The sequence below is a fragment of the Sander lucioperca genome, chromosome 4 (assembly GCF_008315115.2).
Source record: "Sander lucioperca isolate FBNREF2018 chromosome 4, SLUC_FBN_1.2, whole genome shotgun sequence".
Classification (NCBI taxonomy): domain Eukaryota; kingdom Metazoa; phylum Chordata; class Actinopteri; order Perciformes; family Percidae; genus Sander; species Sander lucioperca.
In genome coordinates this window covers 31,441,715-31,463,111 of record NC_050176.1, presented here as the reverse complement: position 1 = coordinate 31,463,111, position 21,397 = coordinate 31,441,715, and the positions used below count along the sequence as shown (strand labels likewise).

The window sequence follows — 21,397 nt, the reverse complement described above, 5'->3', positions numbered from 1 at the left end:
CTAATAGATTTATAGTCATGTTACTAGTTTCTGTATTAGTATTTCTTTCTGTCTAAAACAAGTTGTTTGTCCTCTAGGCCCAGAAACCTCCACAGAAGCCCTCCCCTGCATCTGCATCATCAGCGCCTATTGTAAAAGACACACTGGTGAAAAAGACAGAGCTTAAAGCCAAACCTGACACAGCCAGCACCTTCCAAGCCTTCAAAAGAACAGAAGTGAAGGTATGTGTTAACTAATTATGGCAGTTTTGATTCACAACAATATGTGCAACTTCCAATTAAGTGCTTTCAACCATGAAGGTGCAAACTCCAGACAACAAGTAGTAAGTGCAAGTACATTCGGCCGTCCTGATGTCATTAGGGAGCTCATTCCACCATTTAGGAGCCAGGACAGCAAACAGTCGGGATTTCGTTGAGTGATTAGTTGTCCCTCACTGTGAGGGGGCAACAAGCAGAGCGGACTGGGTGGGTTATAGGGTTTGACCATGTCCTGGATGTTTGCTAGGGCTGATCCGTTCGTGGCCCTGTATGCAAGTACTAGTGTCTTGAAGCGGATGTGGGCAGCAATTGGTAACCAGTGAAGAGAGCGTAGGAGCGGTGTAGTGTGAGAACATTTATTATTTTGCTCTATGCTATATTATATTTGCTGTACAACACATTGATCTGAAGATATGTTAAAGGATAAGGCTAGTGTTATTCAATTTTATTTACATTTTTTTTTATTGTCAACAAATCCCATCGAAAGACCAAAACCAACAATGCATTAGTCCATCTCACAATACTTTCTGACTTCTTTGGGCACTCTTAAAAAAACAAGTCACAAAATATATAATTACATTTTATTAAATGGGTTTAGTAATTTTCTAAAACAGCAAGGCACTATCGTCTTTAGCAGATATTACTTAACCAGGAAATAATAGATATTTCTTGGGGACTATTTTCAGTGGAATACATATTTGGTGTTTTTGGTCGCTGTTAGTGGTACCTGCGTATAGGTACAGTAATGGGTTTAGACTTTGCTGCTCTCTTACAGTGTGTTCTCTACAAAAATCCATAATTAAAACAACGTATTCTTGCTGATCCTATTGATGTACTTCTTTAATTGTTTAATGGTGTATTTTAAAACTAAGTGTCCAGCTAACTTTACTTAAACTTGTACAGACGGACACATTTTGATAGAAAGCATAAATGTCCAACTATGGTGGTTGTAAAATGTATTTTTTTCATCTTGAAGAGATGGGTATATCAAGCTAAATAATTACAGCAATTAAAGTTGGACTGTCCCTCTTGCTTTGAAGTGGTATATGAGCTTCAGTCAAAAATAAAACCTTACCTTACTTGTTGTTGTTTGACTCCAGAGATTTCAGTTTATGTCTATCATTGCAATATGACAATGAAATTTTACTCTGTTGAATTTGTTTTGAACTGTGGTAACTGTTTATAATTTCAGGCATCCACAACATCAGCCAATCCCACCAGCAGCAGCTCCTCTTCCTCAGGCAGCGGCCTTACAGGCTGGGCTGCATTTGGCGCTAAGACAAACCCATCTCTTCCTGCCAGCTCCAAGTTAGGTTCCTCAGGCCCAAGTGGGAGCCACAAGACCTTGACAACTCCCTCTGGCCAGAAACCTGTCGGGCTGTCTGGACTAGCAGGAGCCAAGTCAGGACTTGGGAGTGCAAAGATACCTGGGAGCGGCAACGGAAACGGCTCTAGCCAGGTGCCTCTAAAACCTCCTCCACCCCTGACTCTGGGTAAGCAGCCACTGAACCGCTCATCGAGTGGTGAAAGCCAAGGGAAAGGGCCTTCTTCATCAGGGGCCGGCTCCCCAAGCGGCTCCCAGGCAAGTGGAGGAGGGAATGGAGGCAACAACGGAGGAGGAAACGGGAACAATGGGAATGGGTCAAAGGCTGCACCAGGGGATAAAGCACCAACTTCCCAAGAGTCCCAGCTTAACGCCATGAAACGGTTACAACTGGTGAAAAAGAAAGCAGCGCAGAAAAAACTTAAGAAATGAGTAGAGGTAGAGGGAAACAAAGAGGGGGAGGAGCTGTGAGGGAGTAGGAAAACATGCTTAAACAGTGTGGGATTAATGCCAGAGCATTCTGTTTGTAATCTGTACACGAGTAACACCATCCAGTCAAATACTTGAATCTTTGTGTAAATGCTGCTGGACTGTGTACCTTGTTCTGTCCAAGTCTAACTGTTGAAAAAGTAACTTTTTAATCAACAAACGTCATTAAATCTTTTCTCATCAACTGGCAGTAGCAATGCCTTTGTCTCATGTGGAGTCCTGAATGTGGATCATTATATTCTGTGGGACAAATGGAGAACGGATCATATTTATTCCTGACAGAATTGTTAAAATATAAACAATGACATCATAGATTTCTTCATTTCACATTCACAGAAAATATATATATATATATACTTCATGTATGAATAATTTCACATATAACATTTACTTCATCTGTTAATCAGTTCACATATAAAATTTACTTAATGAATAAAATTCTTCTTCATTATCAATCTAAACTCAACAACACTGATGTAGAAAAAGTGCTCGGCACAGTGCCTTGTATTTTCCTACCATTATTTATATTAATTATCACAGATTACTGGTCAAGTCCCATTGGTGAGCTCTCTTGTTCTGATCTAAAGGCAAAGCAGATTCAAGATCAACACTTTTGGTATGAGACATATAAGATCTAGTGATAGCTAGTGCATTTCTGACTTTCACAAAGCAGAAATGTGATACGTTTTACAGTTAAGACTATTTCAAATATGTAAAGTGTAAGTGAGTTTGTTAAAAATGCCACAGGTTGGTTTTTGGTTTAGTTTTCTGGATATCCTTATGCATAGGACATCCTGCCAAGGTAGTTGGCAGGGACATATCCCTTCTGTCCGTTAGCCTCAGCTAACCACCAATCCTTATTGCCTCCCAGGTCACAGAACTGAATGATGCGGACATGCTGGTACTCCTGCAAGGTCAGCTCCTGGTCACAGCGTGCTTGAAATGCATACACGGCATAGAACTGTGGAAAGAGACACAAATCAGATATAATCAGGGGCACAAGAATTATCCCGTTTGTTTTACAGTTTCATTATACAGTAAAGTGTTTTTGTGAGAACAAACTGAACAAAGGTTCTTTGGTGAAGCTGACAATTACAAACTGTAGTCCAAAATAATAACAAGCTAATTTTAAATTGCACTGACAGCATTAAATAATATTTAAGTGTATCCTCTTGTGAATCCAGAAGGTGGCACTATTTATTAGCTTTCCACATGGACAGGATGTTACCACCAGTCTTAATTAGGGGCCAAGCGCCGACAGCAGCGAAGGCCCTATTGAAACTGAAGGAATTATTATTATTTTCTGCAAATGAATTGCCTTTTTGAGGGGCTTAACATATTCAAAAACTCACCAAAATTGGTGGTTGCATCAAGTCTGGTGAAAATGTACGTATTTTAAGGGTTTCGGGAATAGGTGCACAAAAATGGCTCGCTAGCGCCCCCTACAAAGTTAAAAAAATTGAGCCCCTGCAGTGCGTTTAACATAGACTCACAAAACTTGGTACACATATGTAGCAACGTACAAAAAACGTCATTGGAGCCATACCCTAAACCCAACAGGAAGTCCGCCATTTTGATTTCAAAGTTCGAAATGAGTGAGATTTTGGCCATTTCCACGTCGTACTTTAACGAACTCCTCCTAGAGATTTCATCCGATCAACTTCAAATTCGGTCCATGCCACCTTAAGTCATTAAAGATGAAAAGTTGTTAAAAGAAAAACTTTTCGTCATAGGCCGTGGCCGTGGCGGGGAGTTCCCTTTTCATTGGTGACGATTTTCCCGAACCCTATGCTTTAGCCACGCCCCCTTTCACAGCTAATGAACTGTATGAAGTAGAGTCTTGTGTGAGGTATCATTGAACTCAGCAGGGAGTTCCCTTTTCATTGGTGATTTGCGGTGTCTAAGTGCCGCGCAAATGCACGGTCACAAGGAGCGGCGTCCGCCAGTAACTCAGTAACTCAGTAACTCAGTTCAACGTAGGGGAACGTTACGGGAACGTTCTCTAAAGGGTGCAACGTTACGGGAACGTTACGGGAACGTTCTCTAAAGGGTGCAACAGTAGGGGAACGTTCAACGTAGGGGAACGTTACGGGATCGTTATCTAAACAGTGCAACGTTACGGGAACATTTTCTAAAGGGTGCAACGTTACGGGAACGTTATCTAAAGGGTGCAACAGTAGGGGACGTTACGGGAACGTTCAACGTAGGGGAACGTTACGGGAACGTTCTCTAAAGGGCGCGACGTTACGGGAACGTTCTCTAAAGGGTGCAACAGTAGGGGAACGTTCAACGTAGGGGAACGTTACGGGAACGTTATCTAACGAGTGCAACGTTACGGGAACATTTTCTAAAGGGTGCAACGTTACGGGAACGTTATCTAAAGGGTGCAACAGTAGGGGAACATTACGGGAACGTTCAACGTAGGGGAACGTTACGGGAACGTTCTCTAAAGGGTGCAACAGTAGGGGAACGTGACAGGAACGTTCAACGTAGGGGAACGTTATGGGAACGTTCTCTAAAGGGTGCAACGTTATGGGAACGTTATCTAAAGGGTGCAACAGTAGGGGAACGTTACGGGAACGTTCAACGTAGGGGAACGTTCTCTAAAGGGTGCAACAGTAGGGGAACGTTATGGTAACGTTCTCTAAAGGGTACAACGTTACAGGAACATTCTCTAAAGGGTACAACAGTAGGGGAACGTTACGGGAACGTTCTCTAAAGGGTGCAACAGTAGGGGAACGTTACGGGAATGTTCTCTAAAGGGTGCAACAGTAGGGGAACGTTATGGTAACGTTCTCTAAAGGGTGCAACGTTACGGGAACGTTATCTAAAGGGTGCAACAGTAGGGGAACGTTACGGGAACGTTCTCTAAAGGGTGCAACATTACGGGAACGTTATCTAAAGGATGCAACGTTACAGGAACGTTCTCTAAAGGGTACAACAGTAGGGGAACGTTACAGGAATCTTCAACGGTAGGGGAACGTTACGGGGACGTTATCTAAAGGGTGCAACAGTAGGGGAACGTTACGGGAATGTTAACTAAAGGGTGCAACATTACGGGAACGTTTTCTAAAGGGTACAACAGTAGGGGAACGTTACGGGAACGTTCAACGGTAGGGGAACGTTACGGGAACGTTATCTAAAGGATGCAACGTTACGGGAACGTTCTCTAAAGGGTGTAACGTTACGGGAATGTTATCTAAAGGGTGCTATGTTGCACCCTTTAGAGAACGTTCCCGTTATCTAAAGGGTGCAACGTTACGGGAACGTTATCTAAAGGGTGCAACGTTACGGGAACGTTCTCTAAAGGATGCAACGTTACGGGAACGTTATCTAAAGGGTGCAACGTTACAGGAACGTTCTCTAAAGGGTACAACAGTAGGGGAACATTAAGGGAACGTTCTCTAAAGGGTTCAACGTTACGGGGACGTTATCTAAAGGGTGCAACAGTAGGGGAACGTTACGGGAACGTTATCTAAAGGGTGCAACAGTAGGGGAACATTACGGGAACGTTCAACGGTAGGGGAACGTTACGGGAACGTTCTCTAGAGGGTGCAACGTTACGGGAACGTTATCTAAAGGGTGCAACGTTACGGGAACGTTTTCTAAAGGGTACAACAGTAGGGGAACGTTACAGGAACGTTATCTAGAGGGTGCTACGTTACGGGAAAGTTCAACGGTAGGGGAACGTTACGGGAACGGTATCTAAAGGGTGCAACGTTACGGGAACGTTCTCTAAAGGATGCAACGTTACGTGAACGTTATCTAAAGGGTGCAACGTTACGGGAACGTTATCTAAAGGGTGCAACGTTACGGGAACGTTTTCTAAAGGGTACAACAGTAGGGGAACGTTACAGGAACGTTATCTAGAGGGTGCTACGTTACGGGAAAGTTCAACGGTAGGGGAACGTTACGGGAACGGTATCTAAAGGGTGCAACGTTACGGGAACGTTCTCTAAAGGATGCAACGTTACGTGAACGTTATCTAAAGGGTGCAACGTTACGGGAACGTTCTCTAAAGGGTACAACAGTAGGGGAACGTTACGGGAACGTTATCTAGAGAGTGCTACGTTACAGGAACGTTCAACGGTAGGGGAACGTTATGGGAATGTTCAACGGTAGGGGAACGTTACAGGACGTTAAGACGTTAAAGATGAAAAGTTGTTAAAAGAAAAACGTTTCGGGCGGCCATTTTGTGCGTTTCGCCATCAAAACAGGAAGTGGGTGTAACTCGAGTGTACATTGTCCAATTGGCTCAAAACTTTTCAGGATTCATAAGAGTCCAACTCTGAGGACAAAAAAAGGCAAATATTAACTTAAAGTCAGAGCGCCCCCTAGTGGCAACAGGAAGTAGGCCTAAAAGTCAAGGTGCTATACTTTAATGAACTCCTCCTAGAGATTTCATCCGATGGACTTCAAACATCTCAACACCTTAAAGATGAAAAGTTATTAAAAAAAAACTTTTCGTCAAACGGTGTTGGCGTGGTGGCCATTTTGAGTGTTTAGCGATGAACGAGAAAGTGGCTGTAACTACAGTGTGCATTGTCATATCTGCTTGAAATTTCATAGAATCAACAAAGGTCCAGGCCTGAGGACATCTACAGGCCAATATTGACTTTTGGTCAATATTGACTTTTGGTCAATATTGGCCCCACGCTGGCACCAGGAAATCAGCCTTATATGACAAACATCATCCGATTTACATGAAACTTAGAATGTGTGGTCTACATGTCATACTGAGCCGCCCCCTATACTTTAACACGCCCACTTACTCAGGCCACGCCCCCTTTCATAACATAACCGTTTAAGGTAGAGTCTTGTGTGAGGTGTCATTGAACTCAGCAGAGACTTCCTTTTTTATTGGTAAAGATTTGCCCCGCCCCCCTATGATTTGGCCACGCCCCCTTTCACAGTTCATGAACTGTATGACGTAGAGTCTTGTGTGTGGTATCATTGAACTCAGCAGGGAGTTCCCTTTTCATTGGTGACGATTTGCAGTGTCTGAGTGCCGCACGGTCGCAAGGAGCAGCGTCCGCCAGTAACCCCGACGCGCGCAGAGGCGCGAGGGCCCGTTCATCGCTGCTTGCAGCTTTAATTTTCATTGGTTACAATCTACTGAAGCTTGTCAACACTATATATTCTAAAACCAATGACTGTGTCATGTTATGATGAAGATCGGAGTCATATTGGGTAGTCAGCAGATGAAGATATGACCACAAGGAGGACAAAGCCTTGTCGTTTTGTTGAGTGACAGCACTGTCATCATTTAATATCATTCACCCCATTTAATTTCAATGCGAGCTAGACAGAGACACTGTAAAGCTATCAAGTGTGCAGCCCTGGCAGACCCCCTGCTATAACTGCACACCTCAGTTTTACTGGCCCTCTGTAATAACAATCCTCACATTTTACAAGTGGAGTCTCATATGTGAGGAGGCACTTGTGGCCGGTTAAAGTTGGCTTGCTCAACCGTTATTTTTATTGTAATTATGAGTTCTATGTGGTGTGTGGTTTGATGTGTTTCAGCTGTCCCCTATTTTTTGTTTTTTATTCCCGATACTGCTTGGTTCATTTCAAAGTGTTACACATTGATGCACATGGGCATGCTTGAGTTTTGAGGCACATAGTTTTTCTGTAACTGCTTATTTTGCAAAATCTTGCGAAGGACATTCATTTTCTTGGCCTTAACTGTTTTCAAGTTGGCAACAACTTTTATCTGTCTCCCCAAGCACTGCAGTAACTTAAAATGACATCCCTATGGTGGAATAACAGTTCTGAAAAAGACATGCAGGCTACTACACACACCTGCTGAGCCTCAGTGTCCAGTGTGTCCTCCAGGTCTTCGGGGCTCTCTGGCTCCCCCTGTAGTCCAGAGAGGGTTGAGCTGCTGTCAGTGTTGTTGAGGTTAAAGCTGCGCAGGCTGCTGCTGCCACTACCTGACACAAACAGGCTAAGGTCGTCAAAGTCTTCATCCACCATGGCAGGCGGCTGCTGCTGTTGCTGCTCTTTGGCCATCTGGCCTTTTCGCTGGGAGTCCCTCAGAGGGTTGTACTGTTTCAGGAATGTGGAGTAGACGTAGCCCTGGGTACCTAACAGTGACACAAAGGGACAGTTTGTCCGGATGCCTGACCTCTGAGTTCATTTTAAAGGGTTGGTTCAGCCAAATTGCAACAAAGAAAATATCATGTAATCTTTCCTCTCATGTAATCTAGCCATGCAGGTAGTTTTAATTTGTTTTGAGAGATGCATCACTAAGATTTTCTCCATTCAACACGTCAAACCCTGAAAAAATAACACAGCATCTCTTTTCAGAAACAGTGTCCCAGTTACTCTGGATAATCCACTGAACAATCTGTCAACAGTTTTTATACAAACTTTTTCTTCGGTAGAAATGAGTTTCAATAACAACTGTTCCTGTGAGGCCTTGGATTATCCAGAGTAACCACGCCATTGTTTCAGATTTTATTTCTGAATTGTTTCATGTATTTTTTTAAGTAACTATTTAAGCACAACAATCAAAATTACATTCACATCGTATTAAGCTGCAGACACACAGACCAGACGGCCGACCCTCGGCAGAAAAGGCAGTTGGACTGATCAGTGTCCCCGAGTTGGTCAAAAGCGACGAGACGTAATACGTCTCCATAACAGCAGGTGGTGCTAATCTGTATTGTCGCCCAGAAATGAACACCGGCAGCTGATTGGACGAACGCGTCACGTGGGTCTGGTTTCTCCGGAAATTCAAAGACAGACTGTCATGGCGGCTTGTTCAGAATACGATTTCATATTGTACTAAAATAGTTCACCGAAACGTGTTTCTGAAAACATTTTAAGCGAGAAATAGGCCATGCGGTTGCTGAATCTGTCTTCATTTCAGATCGACAAAGGTCAGTTTAAAAGATTTTCGTCAGATTTTGAGAGACTAGTCACGCTCATTCCGCTCCCCATTTCCGGGTTAGCACTCTACCAATCAGACTGGTCATTTGAGTTTGACTGCCGGCAGTGCTCGCCCCACTGATTATACATGTCAAATCGGCCAAATGAAGGCTGACGGACGACGGCACGGAACACACCGAACAGACTCGAGTCACTGACCTCGCCAGACTGTCCAACGGCCGATTATCGGCTTGGTGTGTCCCCTCTCTTAGGGTGGAGACAAATCTCAGAGACGGACCACACAACCTGGAGAGAAAAAAACTCCATTTTGTAGTTTGGGCGAACTGACCCTTTAAATGTCTAACTGTAAGGTAATTATTAATAATAATAATTAATTACAGAACAAACTGCCTTGGTTAGTCAAAAAACTGCTTCATGAAAATAAATGGGCATCATCCCTGGTGGATAAATGTGTGTTTAATATATGGGACTGCATGTCTTACATTCAGGCTGTCAGCATAAACTAGAGCATTTGCATTTTAAATCCATGTGAGCAAACTGAAGAATGTGTAAATGTGAGGCAAGCATATTCATAGTGTTGATATCAACAGAAGGATGAACAACAACTTTCTGGGAATGCTGTAATCCCAGAGGAAAAGACAAGTCTGTGAAGATTGTTCTTCATACCAAGAAAACATGCACACACTCTTTTTTCTAGAGCTCATAAAAAAGAAACTTGTTATTGCTGAGAGTACAGAGAGTTTCCGAATACCCATAGGGAGAGGCTTTGTCCTCTAGGTAACACTGCTTACAACGTGCAGCAGTTTGTTCCAAACAAGACAATGGGATCTCAGGTGCCTCTGTGAGACGTAGAGGGGAGATGGAGACAAGCTATGGAGTTGGCCCTGTTGTGAGGCAAGCATCCCCAGAGGCCAGCAACCATGACATCATAGGAACCCCTGGGACTAATTCTTGTGTGCTGACTTGTCAGTCTCAGAAAGTAAAGTTTGGTGATAACTTAATTCACCTTGTGTGTCTTACTAACAGAATGCACCTAGAGCTACCGTTGCCCAGAGGGTCCTTTGTCCTTACTCACACACACACACACACACACACACACACACACACACACACACACACACACACACACACACATACACACACACACACACACACACACACACACACACACACACACACACACATATACACACACACACACACACACACACACACACACACACGCACTTACCTCCAGTGTGAACCAGCCAGCGGCTGCTGCTGCCTAATGGGTCTGTGTCCTCCAGCAGGGCTACCAGCTCTCCCTCCAGCAGGCTAAGGTCCTGCTCCTGGCAGCCATTACACTTCCTCTTCAGCTGGTACAGACGGCTCAGTGGGTATTCTGCCAGCAGCCAGGCGCGCTGTTCCTCAGTTTGATGCTGCACCTCTGGCATCTGGAGGGCAGCACAGCACAAAGGGTGTAATTATTTGAAGTGGGTCTGGTGTGTGGGCACATGTATGTGTATAATTGGTTATCAGTTATCAGGCTAAATAAGGGAGGGCGAAAGGTAATAAGCTCCTGGGGGTAGGAGATTCAAATAGAACCACTAACATGTCCGAGCATAAGCACATTCTCAGATGTGTGCAGATCTGTATGCATATGTGTACACTCACACACATAGGCCTATATGTATATAAGTCTCGGGGGATTGATACCTGGTGGAGCTTTGGGTTGCCAAGGCCCCCAGTTAATCACAGCCTGGAGCTGTTCTGCCTTGGATAATACTTATAGCTGCTAATTTATGGCTTGGAATTGGTTAACCTGGAAGTTTACAGACACTTAAAAAACAAACAATGGATCTAAACAGTAAATATTGCAGGCTGTTCATTTTAGTTTCTAGATGTCAATAATCTATTATAGATTATTTCCACTTTTTTACCGCTATTTTCTTGTCTCGTTGTCTCTCGAAGCTGACTTTTCGCTCCATTAACTTCTGTGCGTTATCCTTGACAAAAGTCAGATTGTTCAGCTCATCCATGATGCTGTTCTGCACTTCAGCAATGTTTGACAATGGAGCCTGAAAAGGCAAACACAACACATTATGGTTTCAATATTAAACAGACTGAGTATAAATGAATGTGATTTATGTGTGGGATCCTCACTGGTAGCTGATGAATGGATGGGACACGAAGTAGTATTTTATCCATCAGCCCTCTGAGCAGGGCCACTAGATACACCACACAGTTGGTCAGGATAGTATAGGCGGCCATGTTGAACCTCTGCAACTCCTCCACTAGCAAGGCATTGAGAGCTTCATAGTCCCTCCTGGCGGGACCAGACGGGTCTTCTGACACCAGTGAAGGAGAGGAAGAAGCGGTGGATGACGAGGACTGGGATGAAAAAGAGGAAGAGCGCTCCAGGCGGCTGCAGTAATCCAGCAATTTGTCATAACGCTTCTGGATGAGCTTCTGTGGGGCTGTGAACATGCCTTGCAGGGAGGACAGAGGGACGAGGACGAGGCGCTCCATACTGTCTTTCTGGAGCAAGAAGTCAATGAGGCGGCAGAAGATGAATAGAGATATCCAGTACTAGTCTACCCATTTTCATTAAAGTGCTCATATTATGCTCATTTTCAGGTTCATAATTATATTTAGAGGTTATATCAGAATAGGTTGTTCTGGAATAGGTTCTTTTATAAATGGCTTGTTTTCAGAATGCAGCAGCATCTCTAATTCACAACAATTTTGTCAGAATGGAGACAGTAAAGTACGCCTTAACATTAGCATTAGATACATAACAACAACGGAGCTGCTGCAGCTTGATTTGCATGCAGACAAATGAGAGGTGTGATGTTATTCAGCTTACAGTAAGACTTCAGCAGACATAACAGACTTCATCTATCATAGTGTGGAGCATGTAATGGGTAGTACTAGACATACAGTAAAAATGTTTCCTTGGTAAAAATGTTCTATTTAATGAAAGCATCTATCAGTTACAGCTGTCATGTTTTCATCCTAACACACAATGGATCCCTTTTCATACAAAATAAGTCTGTTGCTTTTCTTCTTAAGAGTACATATGGCTTTGTGTCTACACTTATTTTTTTAAAGCTTATTGCAGACTTTGATTAAGGCAGAGCTAAACTGCTGTGGTGAAGAGCTGCTATACAAAGAATCTTATTCAAAGGTGTAGTTATCTTAGAATTGGCCACAGTGTAATTCACAGAGAAATGAGGGCAGGAAAGGGAAGATGGCAGAGTTACTGAGGGATGTAGTCAGAAGGTTAGAAGCATAGAAGAAGAGAATTTATATAATGGATGCAAAGTGAAAGATGACTCACAGTTGGAGGGTGAAGGGCGGAGGTCATGTAGGAATAAGGCAGCAAAGCAAGGACACAAATACAGATGATTCAGAGAGGAAAAGGGAAAAGCTGCTGGATTGTAAAGTCAAATATGCCCTGAATAAAACAAATTCATTCTTGCTGTGAAGTACAAAAAAGCCATATCTTACAAAGTGCTTGTAGGGGTCATTTCCATTACTGTGCAATGAGCCATTTGTGTCATTTTTGTTTGTATCCTTAATGATGTCTTCCATGTCCTGGACTTTCTGAACAGCCACAGACACCATCTCCTGCAAAACAAACATCAAGAAATAAAGTCTCAGAAAGTTGACAATTATTTCAAATCATTAAAACACACACACTTTGTAGTAGGACACGCTAATATGTACCTACCTGAGTGTGCTGCAGGTAACATTGAACATTCTTTGCCAACTGCCTCACAGCCTTCTCCAGACTCCTGAACAGCTTCTCCTCTCTGTCAAATACTTCATCTCTTACCTACAGACAGAATAGTTTAAATATGTTGCCTAAATAGTAGCCAAATACCAAATTTGCCTTTGCCTTGCGCTAAATTTTGAGTTTCTGCACTTGCAAAGACCACCATCAAATGCAAAAGCAACAATAATATTGTAAATCAATAATGTACCTTTAGGTCAGAATACTCCATTATACTGTCGTGTCAACATCCTGATAATTTGTATTACTAATTTGTGTGATACAGTGAGTGAGAAGTAACTCTAATTTCTATTTTGCCACCATATTTTACCTGTGGTTCAACTCCAGTGAGGATCTTGAGATAGCCAGCAAACCTGTCACCTTTCTTCCGGATAGAGTGGATGTTAAACTTGTGTAGTTTGCCCCTCAATGTGCCTTCATCTTCCAACCTCTTATACTTCATAACTGAGAATGAACAGTGATATGAAATCAGCATTGAAAGAATTACATTTGAATAGAAATGGCATAGACATGCTTTGTGCTCACAGGTTAGCAAAATCACACATTTGATAAATAGACATCAATGATAAAACACCCATGTGTGTGTCACTGTAAATGTAATCTCACCTATATCCTTGCGTCTCTTGAACTCATTGATGTTAACATTGATGATCTTGGCAGCAGTGTATGCCTGTTGCAGTGGTTGAAAATCCGGGTGGTTTTCAGGTGTGGCATGCCACAGCTCCCCGAGCAGCAGCGGGTACTTCATGATCCTCTGAACCGGTTTGATGAGCAGTGAACCCATGTTCAGCAAGTTGGGTTTCCCTCTGTGCAAATAAGTATATTATACAGTAAAAAACATGAAGTGTTTTGACCTACAGAGCAGAGATTTATAAAAGAAAACAGTGCATGACAACAAAAACATAACCAAAACTGCTAAGTCAACACAATAATCAAGAATTCAGTAGATCTTAAATACTAACATCAATTTCTCATTAAAGGATACTTACTCTTGGTCGTAGATTTTCCTGTAATTAGAAAGGCAAAGAAACAAAGTCACCACCAAAATTATATGCAGTAAATTATAAAGTTTACATATTAAGTTATAAATAATTAGAAAAATATTTGGAGGAAGTGACTTGACTTACTTCAGAGATAATACACATGTGGTGAATTGTTGTTTTGTTTCTTCATCTTTCTCGTAGGATTTGAGTGCCATGTTGGCGTCATCATGATGGTAACAGTAAATCTTATATACATCTTCTAAAGCTGCCTTTGCCTGGATGAATATTTCTCCTTCAAATAGAAATAAGACATGAGATATTTGACCAAATATTAACCAGAGCAGTAAAAGTCAACAATTAAATCAGGCATTTGGGGCAAGAGTCAAAATGGCATTACCTATGACAACTGCCTCTGGATCAGGGTCAGCAATAGCCTCATGCAGCCTGTGAAGGAGTGCTGCCGATACCTCACACAATGTCTCCGTGTTGGTGAACAACCTGTCTACATCCACAACCTGAAACAGAACAAGGAAACTATACTATAAAATTATGGATTTTACATCTTGCAAATGAAACAAATCAAAATCTGCTTATATTCTGTCCAAATATGAATAAACCAGAATCACATATAAATAAGCTGTCATTTATATTAATCCCCATGTTGGCCCCCCTTTTTTTGAATATTCTAATATTGATTCTTAATTATCTTAATAGTTTTAATAAATCATTAGATTAGATAGAATAATTGATTCAGTATGGTTTGGCTACATAGCTTATCTATGCTTGGATAGGGGGAAAAATGTTCTGGCTTGGTTGTATTTCTTTAAACCAATCACAATCGTCCTGGGAAGCACTAAGCCTCAGATGCAGCAACAGTGCCCTTACAAAATAAAATATATAGTGGAGATCGCAGAAGGATGTCAGGCTTTATCCCAGCAACGTACATGCGTTGAGCCAGACAATGGTTGGGGATAATGTTAGAAATAGTAAGTAAGTAAGTAAACTTTATTTATATAGCACCTTTCACAGACAAAAGGGGTCACAAAGTGCTTTACAGTAAAAACAAATAAAAAACAACAACACATAAAATACAATACAAAACCATATGGCTAATTAAATGCTTGTCTAAAAAGATGTGTCTTTAGGTGTTTTCTAAGAGTTTCCACAGAATCCAAGGCTCTCAAGGCTAAAGGGAGAGAGTTCCAGAGCCTTGGAGCCACCACAGAAAAGGCACGATCACCTCATGTTTTAAAACAAGTTCTGGGAATAGTTAAAAGGTCTTGGCTTGAAGACTTCAGAGAGCGACCAGAAGTGTGTGCGTACAATAGATCCAGGATGTAAGAGGGAGCTTGGTCATGCAAGGCCCTACAGGTAATGATTCAAAATTTAAAATGCACTCTAAAACCAATCGGTAGCCAATGAAGAGCCTTAAGCACAGGAGTAATGTGCGATCTCCTGCTGGTCTTAGATAAAAGTCTTGCTGCAGCATTCTGTACAACTTGCAATTTGTCCATGGATGATTTGTTTAAACAAGTGTACAGTACATTGCAATAATCCAAACGTGAAGAAATAAAAGCATGAACAAGCATCTCCATCTCTTTTTTAGAAACCACAGATCTAATCTTAGCAATGTTCCTGAGATGGAAAAAACAGGAACGAACTACAGATTTCACAAATAAGGTTAGAGCTAGGATTATAAAGTTGGGCAGGATGTACCAAATAAGCAAGTGACACTGTTGAACATTAACTTTTTCTCAGCAGGCAGCTAGTTGAATAGTGACAATTGACTTTATAATTGAAGTTTTTACTTCAAATTACTGATTCCCTTTGCTGTTGTATGTGTAGACGTCTGTGAGGTTAATACCACATTTAGCCCACAAGAGGTTTTACTGGGGATCCTAAAAAGCATCTACCTGCAAATTTCGTAGAGGCTGGACCACCTCTCTGATGCACAGCTCCAGGTCTGTGAGGTAATCCTTTTCAGTCTGCACAAGCTCCTGAATGACCTTTGCCCTGCGGTTCATCTTCCTTAAACGGACTTCCTCTGGGTCCAGTGCTGGAGATGGGGGTGTGGACAGGTCGTGTGGTGTCATTTTCTCTGAGAAAAGATGACATTATAAATTAGTATAAAATAAACAGGTGTCACTACTAGTCAATCTATTCTTACGTGGCCAGTCACATTCTCATGTACTGCAGCAATGACAGCATCTTTAAGTCATACAGGTCTTACAAGGACATAGAAACTGATGATGTTGTGAGTGCACCTATTTTGCTGCAATTTTCCCAAAACTGTATGTGTTTGCCAACATTTCAAGCCATCTGTGTGCATTTTCTAAAATGCTGGTAAACCCCCTGCGCCTGTGGGCTGTGCATGCTTGGAAAAACCTACATCTTTTCTAACACTTTCGCTTGACGCCTGAGCAGCCATCAGTATTTCACGGTGATAAAATTATTTTGACTTGAGCGCCAAAAGGCCTCATTTAGCATGCCAGTCAGGCTTACTTCTCTTTTTTTTTATTGCTCTGCTACCTAATCAGTCTGTGGCTGCCCTGTGCTTTGCATGGCATGCAGCAGTGTCTGTTCAGGGAAGAGAGATGCTTCCTTGCTGCCTAATAGACGCCACACCACTTCCTTCCCAGAGGGGAAGAGAGCAATGAAGAGAGAGAGAGAGAGAGAGAGAGAGAGAGAGAGAGAGAGAGAGAGAGAGAGGGCTGCGAGGTGTGTGTCAGGTTACGGAACTAATCATGCCGCTGATGTAATGTTCCATCATGCTCAGGCATTCCATCTGCTCAGACTGGAGTGTGTATGTGGGGGGAGTGGCACACAATGATAAACATACACCTACATATGCAAGGACACACACTGACACTGATTAACACAGGAACACACAGTCATGCATGCTCATACAAACAAATATACTGTACCCACCTCAACTTACTCATTTTACACACATATGCACACATACAGTTAACATGCATAAGATTTGTTCGAAGAAGTTCTACTTAGTGTACAAAATATTACCAAGTCCTTCTTTACAGTAGCTATTAAGGCATCATTTGGCCGCCCTACATGTTACTGTATGCCCAGTTTATTATGCAACTTAATTTTATACAATATATGTAGTAGGCGGTCCCTGCTCTATCTTTCTCTCAGTTAAGGGGTCCTTGGCTTAAAAAACATTGAAGACCCCTGCTATACACATTAACTATCCAGGTAATGATGAGTCCAGTCACAACCTTTATGTTCACATCTAGTAGGCTACGTGTTTTGACCAGATCTCATTTTTTTGCACACAATAAGCAAAGCAGGCAAGAAAGTTAGGATGTTGTACTGTCAGAGAAAACAAGAAGGGACATTCTTCCTTTTTCCCTATATTTCCTTATTGTTTCATTGTCAAACTTCTTTTATTTATTTGGTTGGAGGCAACAGGAATGATAAGTTGCAGAAACTACAGTGTTGCCATGGGGGAAAGGTAAAGTAACTAGTGGCTGAAGCTGAATAGAATGGGTTATTTGTCTCTAGCCAGTGAGCAGTACTTTCTCATGAATGCCAACACTGTACAGATATTCACACGTGACTGAGGCAAAGATCTGATCACATTCTGCTTGCAACACTGCATACACTGACACCTTCTTTTCCCCCTGATATATAGAAATTGAAATGAGCACTTTTAGTGGTGAATCATCACCTCTCTGAAAACTTCAACAAAAAACATACATATGAACTTCACAAAGGTAATATTGATTTAAAGGAATATGTTTTTGTGTCCTCTACTTGTATAAATAATAATTAATACCTGATTTAAATGTGATGTGCAGTCTGTGTATCAGTTAAAGCTGCTATACCCTACTCCCCACTTTTCATCTCCTCTGAATGCTTGCAGACAATGTAACATCTGAAATTAACAAAGAATCACAGCTTTCTTCTGAATTCAGCTTCTTTTGCTATTACATAAAAATACTACTGCATACAATTAAACCCAACTGTGCAGTAATAAACCTTTTCATTCCGTAGTTATTAATTAACTTGTCAATGCCTGATGATAACACTTCAAGAAATAGTCAAGGTCATCTGCTGTATGAGTCTAATAAAGCTTTGGAATACATCCCTGTTTAATATATGTCCATGTTTACTGTGGATTAAACATTTTAATTATAATAGGATAAACTTTTTATTTTATTTGTGGGAGTGTTATGTAAAAGAAGTATCACATTCATGTTTCAACAGTATCACGAAATGTCACATGTCTACATGGACAGAGGCGTATTTTATGTTTAATCTGGTTTCAGCTATTTACAGTAATACATCATCACCTATTACTCCAATGTTGTTTTGCCACTGTACAAAGTCTAAATAAGAGAAGTGACATAAAGATCATCTAACCCTGACTCTGACCTGTAAATGTTGTTTCTTTCAAAACTGGCCTTGAAAACATTCCTCCCCACCTACACATTCACAATGATACCAAAAACTAAAATGTCTTATAGCCTATCAAGACTCAGCAGCAGATTTTAAACTGTGCTGACTTTTTCTTTTGCTAGCATTATGTTTGGTGAGGTATGGTTGCCAGCACAGTTCCCATGAAAGTGGATACAGGGCTTTTTACTGTTCAGCCCATTGAAAAGGATCCAACAGACGGCCCCTGAACAGAATACAAGGCATGGTGTATCACGTATCGCCAGCAAGTAAAATGACACGTTTAACTTTGCCACACAGCAAAGTACACAATGGGATTTTATCACAGAGAATACTGGAATATATTTTGGATAAAGTATGCTGAAATTGGAGAAAGCCTGAAAATGTCTATAAAAAAATATTCACTACGGGTAAAGTTTATCTTGTTGAGTATGTTACCATTCATCTTGTCAAATAAATAAAAAAGCCATATAATGCCAAAAAGTCTTAAGGTGACACACACTCAAACAAATATAAATATACATATATAAACCTACATCAAAGTAACGTGCTCTATGCATGATTTGCAGCTGAATACATATGTATATTTAGTTTATTACTGTCCCTTTACGTGAGTTCTGTGCTGGTAAATCATTGCCGGAACTATTATATTTAGTTACTGTAAATAATTAGACATATTGATGTCACGTTGCCATGGTTCTGTGGCTTGACCAACTTGTCTGACAAGCAGATGAGAACTTGCTGTCGAGCAGCAACTCACATGTTTCCTCTTTCAGTGAAGTCATCGTTCTGTCAATATTTGCAATGGTAATACCACTGTAAATATGTAATGCTGCTTGTCAGCTGGCTAAAGTCAAAGAGGGTGGGTGATTAGTTTACTGAAAACACCCCAGTGTTTTTGACAACTCTGCCTGTCATTATGCAGGTTGGTCAAGAAAACAGAAAGTGCAAAGAAGTAGAGAGTGTCTCTTTTTCAAGTAAACAGAACAGCTTCTGATAAGGCAAGTGTGTGTATGTGTGTGTGTGTGTGTGTGTGTGTGTGTGTGTGTGTGTGTGTGTGTGTGTGTGCGTGTGCGTGTGCGTGTGCGTGTGCGTGTGCGTGTGTGTGTGTGTGTGTGTGTGTGTGTATGTGTGAAAGCTATCCTATCAGTACAGCACCAAGTGAGAAGTGGGTTATACGTAGCTATTTTAAACAAGGTGCCCCTTTTCATGTTGGCATGTGATGTCTACTGTTCGCAGGAAAGAAAACCCAGGAACAAGTGGCACAGGAAAGCCAACATACTTTGGCTAATCTTTAATAGTAACCCCTGCTGACACAGTGATGTCAGTCATTTTGCCTGAAGTGCAGCATTCCCAGTCACTGACTGCACTGTAGAGACAGGTGAAGCCAGTTTTTCTGAAATGTGGACGTGTGTAAATAAAAAGACTAGGTCAGCAGTTGTGATGAGGCAACATACAGCTGAAGGATAAAACTTTTTTTTTTTTTTTTTTTTATCACAACTCATTCTCTTTTCCAACTTATTTTCAGGGTCAAACAACGCAAATTGTTTTGTTATGTTATATTCAATGTAAAACAAACTCTAACACCAATCGTGTGACATCTCCTGAAACACTCGCTTAACTTTGTGAGAGGAAAAATAATCTGTACATCCTTCTTCACACGTCACTAGCGTCTAGGTCTTGTTTACGAGCTGGTCTGGAACACTTTAAAAGCCACTCCTCTGTGCCTGAGTTTGCAGCACAGTTTGCATATGTGGCTTCATCCCTGTGGGAGTATCTCCTGCTAAACACAACAGGTGCCCACTATCCATAACTATAGAGCAGTGCGTACTGTGTGTGTGTGTGTGTGTGTGTGTGTGTGTGTGTGTGTGTGTGTGTGTGCGTTGAATTTTTTCCCATAAGCCTAAAAAGCTGCTCTTACAGTCCATCTATAGAATCAGAATCAGAAGGATTTATTGCCAAGTAAGTAGCACTTACGAGGAATTTCATGGCTGTTGATGCATACATATATATATATATATATATATATATATATATATATATATTAAACATTAGTATGAAATACAGAAACAAATAACACATGCATATAACTATTTAACATAAAAAATAGGGTGTATGGATTAATGCAGCAATGTGTAAATGTCAAGGGATGTGCAAAAGTTCAGGATTTATAGAATGTGCAGAGGACAGGATGTATAATTAAGAGTCAGTGGTGGATATATTTGTCTAAAAGTTATCCTAGCCTGTGTGTTATCTACAAGCTTGCAATGTAAAGAGTTGAGAGACTGTTGGCTCACGTGTGTATAGATGTTACCATAGTTTTGACCCCTGGGGATGTCATTAGCTGTTGTACCTTTAAGTTTGGCGCTGTACTCCGTCTTGTCAGACTGACACCTCCTCACCAGCGTCCCCAGGTTGATGTCACCTTTGGCCGAGTCCTCAGCCACAATAGTGTCCGTCTTTCTCCTCTCCAGGTAACGCAGGAACACAGGCCGGTTCCTCCTCTTTATCACTTTGTCCTTCTCTTTTTCCTTTTCCTTCTCACCCCTGCCAGCCTCATTGGGATCCATAGTGAGGCTGTAAGCTCCCTTTAAGAGCAGTCAAGGAGAAAAGAAGGGGAAGAGAGAGGGACAGGAAGAGGGAGAAAGAAAACAGAGAGAGCCTGGGAAGTGCAACAGGTGTAGTGTTCACTGTGCACTGACTGTCAGCTCTGCACAGGTAATCTAGCTCCTCCCTATGTCTACCTGTCATGAGAGCTATGTGGCCACTCCTCTCTTCTCCTGCTGTGCTTTGCTTTTTCCCTCAGAACATTACAGTATATTCATCCAGGAAGAAGGTTTGAGGACAGGGCAATCAGTATAACCAGTATACAGTTGTGTTTTTGCTTTGACTTAAATATCTTTGAAATAAAATGTAGGTGAGACCTCACAGAGGTTTGACAAACTGTTGACAAGGAAGTATTTATGCAAATGGCCCAGGTACTGTAAATCACACTTCCGATACAGATATTATATTTTATTTACACAATGAATAAGTGAATTCTAAATCAAATAAGTTGAACATGTTATGTCTACACTGTACTCTTTAACTGTAGGAAGAAAGCATGAAATTAATAAAAAAAACAACTCACACAGCAGCTGCATTATACAGCACTAATATTCTAAAAGTGCCATGTAACAATTGTACTTCAAGTTCAAGGCCATGATTGATGACATGAAGCTGCACTCATATGTGTTGACTAATTGCTGTGTCAGGT

General features: G+C 41.5%; 2 protein-coding genes across 8 annotated transcripts in view; one reads left to right on the top strand and one right to left on the bottom strand.

The window, feature by feature from the left end:
* The window catches only part of ints12 (integrator complex subunit 12), a 5,285-nt gene extending 3,022 nt beyond the window's left edge, over window positions 1-2,263 (top strand). For 5 of the 6 annotated variants that reach the window (XM_036000061.1, XM_036000060.1, XM_036000063.1 and 2 more), the window contains 2 exons: window positions 78-225; window positions 1,451-2,263. In XM_036000061.1, coding sequence (XP_035855954.1) covers window positions 78-225; window positions 1,451-2,013 — 711 coding nt within the window. In that variant the 3' untranslated portion in view covers window positions 2,014-2,263. Of the gene's footprint in view, window positions 1-77; window positions 226-1,449 lie in introns of all 6 variants that reach the window. The other variant, XM_031277044.2, reaches the window with a different exon arrangement.
* Window positions 2,264-2,322: 59 nt separating this feature from the next.
* On the bottom strand, window positions 2,323-20,858 carry arhgef38 (Rho guanine nucleotide exchange factor (GEF) 38). 2 transcript variants are annotated; one of them, XR_004897014.1, is made up of 15 exons: window positions 20,495-20,858; window positions 15,639-15,823; window positions 14,123-14,240; window positions 13,870-14,017; window positions 13,732-13,749; window positions 13,349-13,548; window positions 13,053-13,186; window positions 12,680-12,784; window positions 12,457-12,576; window positions 11,110-11,484; window positions 10,887-11,024; window positions 10,199-10,400; window positions 7,876-8,159; window positions 2,758-3,031; window positions 2,323-2,710 (listed from the first exon to the last, which is right to left on the bottom strand). XR_004897014.1 is itself a non-coding variant. In XM_031277043.2 (14 exons), exons 1-14 carry the CDS (start codon window positions 20,709-20,711, stop codon window positions 2,849-2,851), a joined length of 2,427 nt encoding a protein of 808 aa, XP_031132903.1. In that variant the 5' UTR covers window positions 20,712-20,858; the 3' UTR covers window positions 2,323-2,848. The 2 variants fall into 2 exon arrangements, 1 of the variants encoding a protein (XP_031132903.1); XM_031277043.2 differs by having other exon boundaries at window positions 2,323-3,031.
* Window positions 20,859-21,397: the final 539 nt, after the last annotated feature.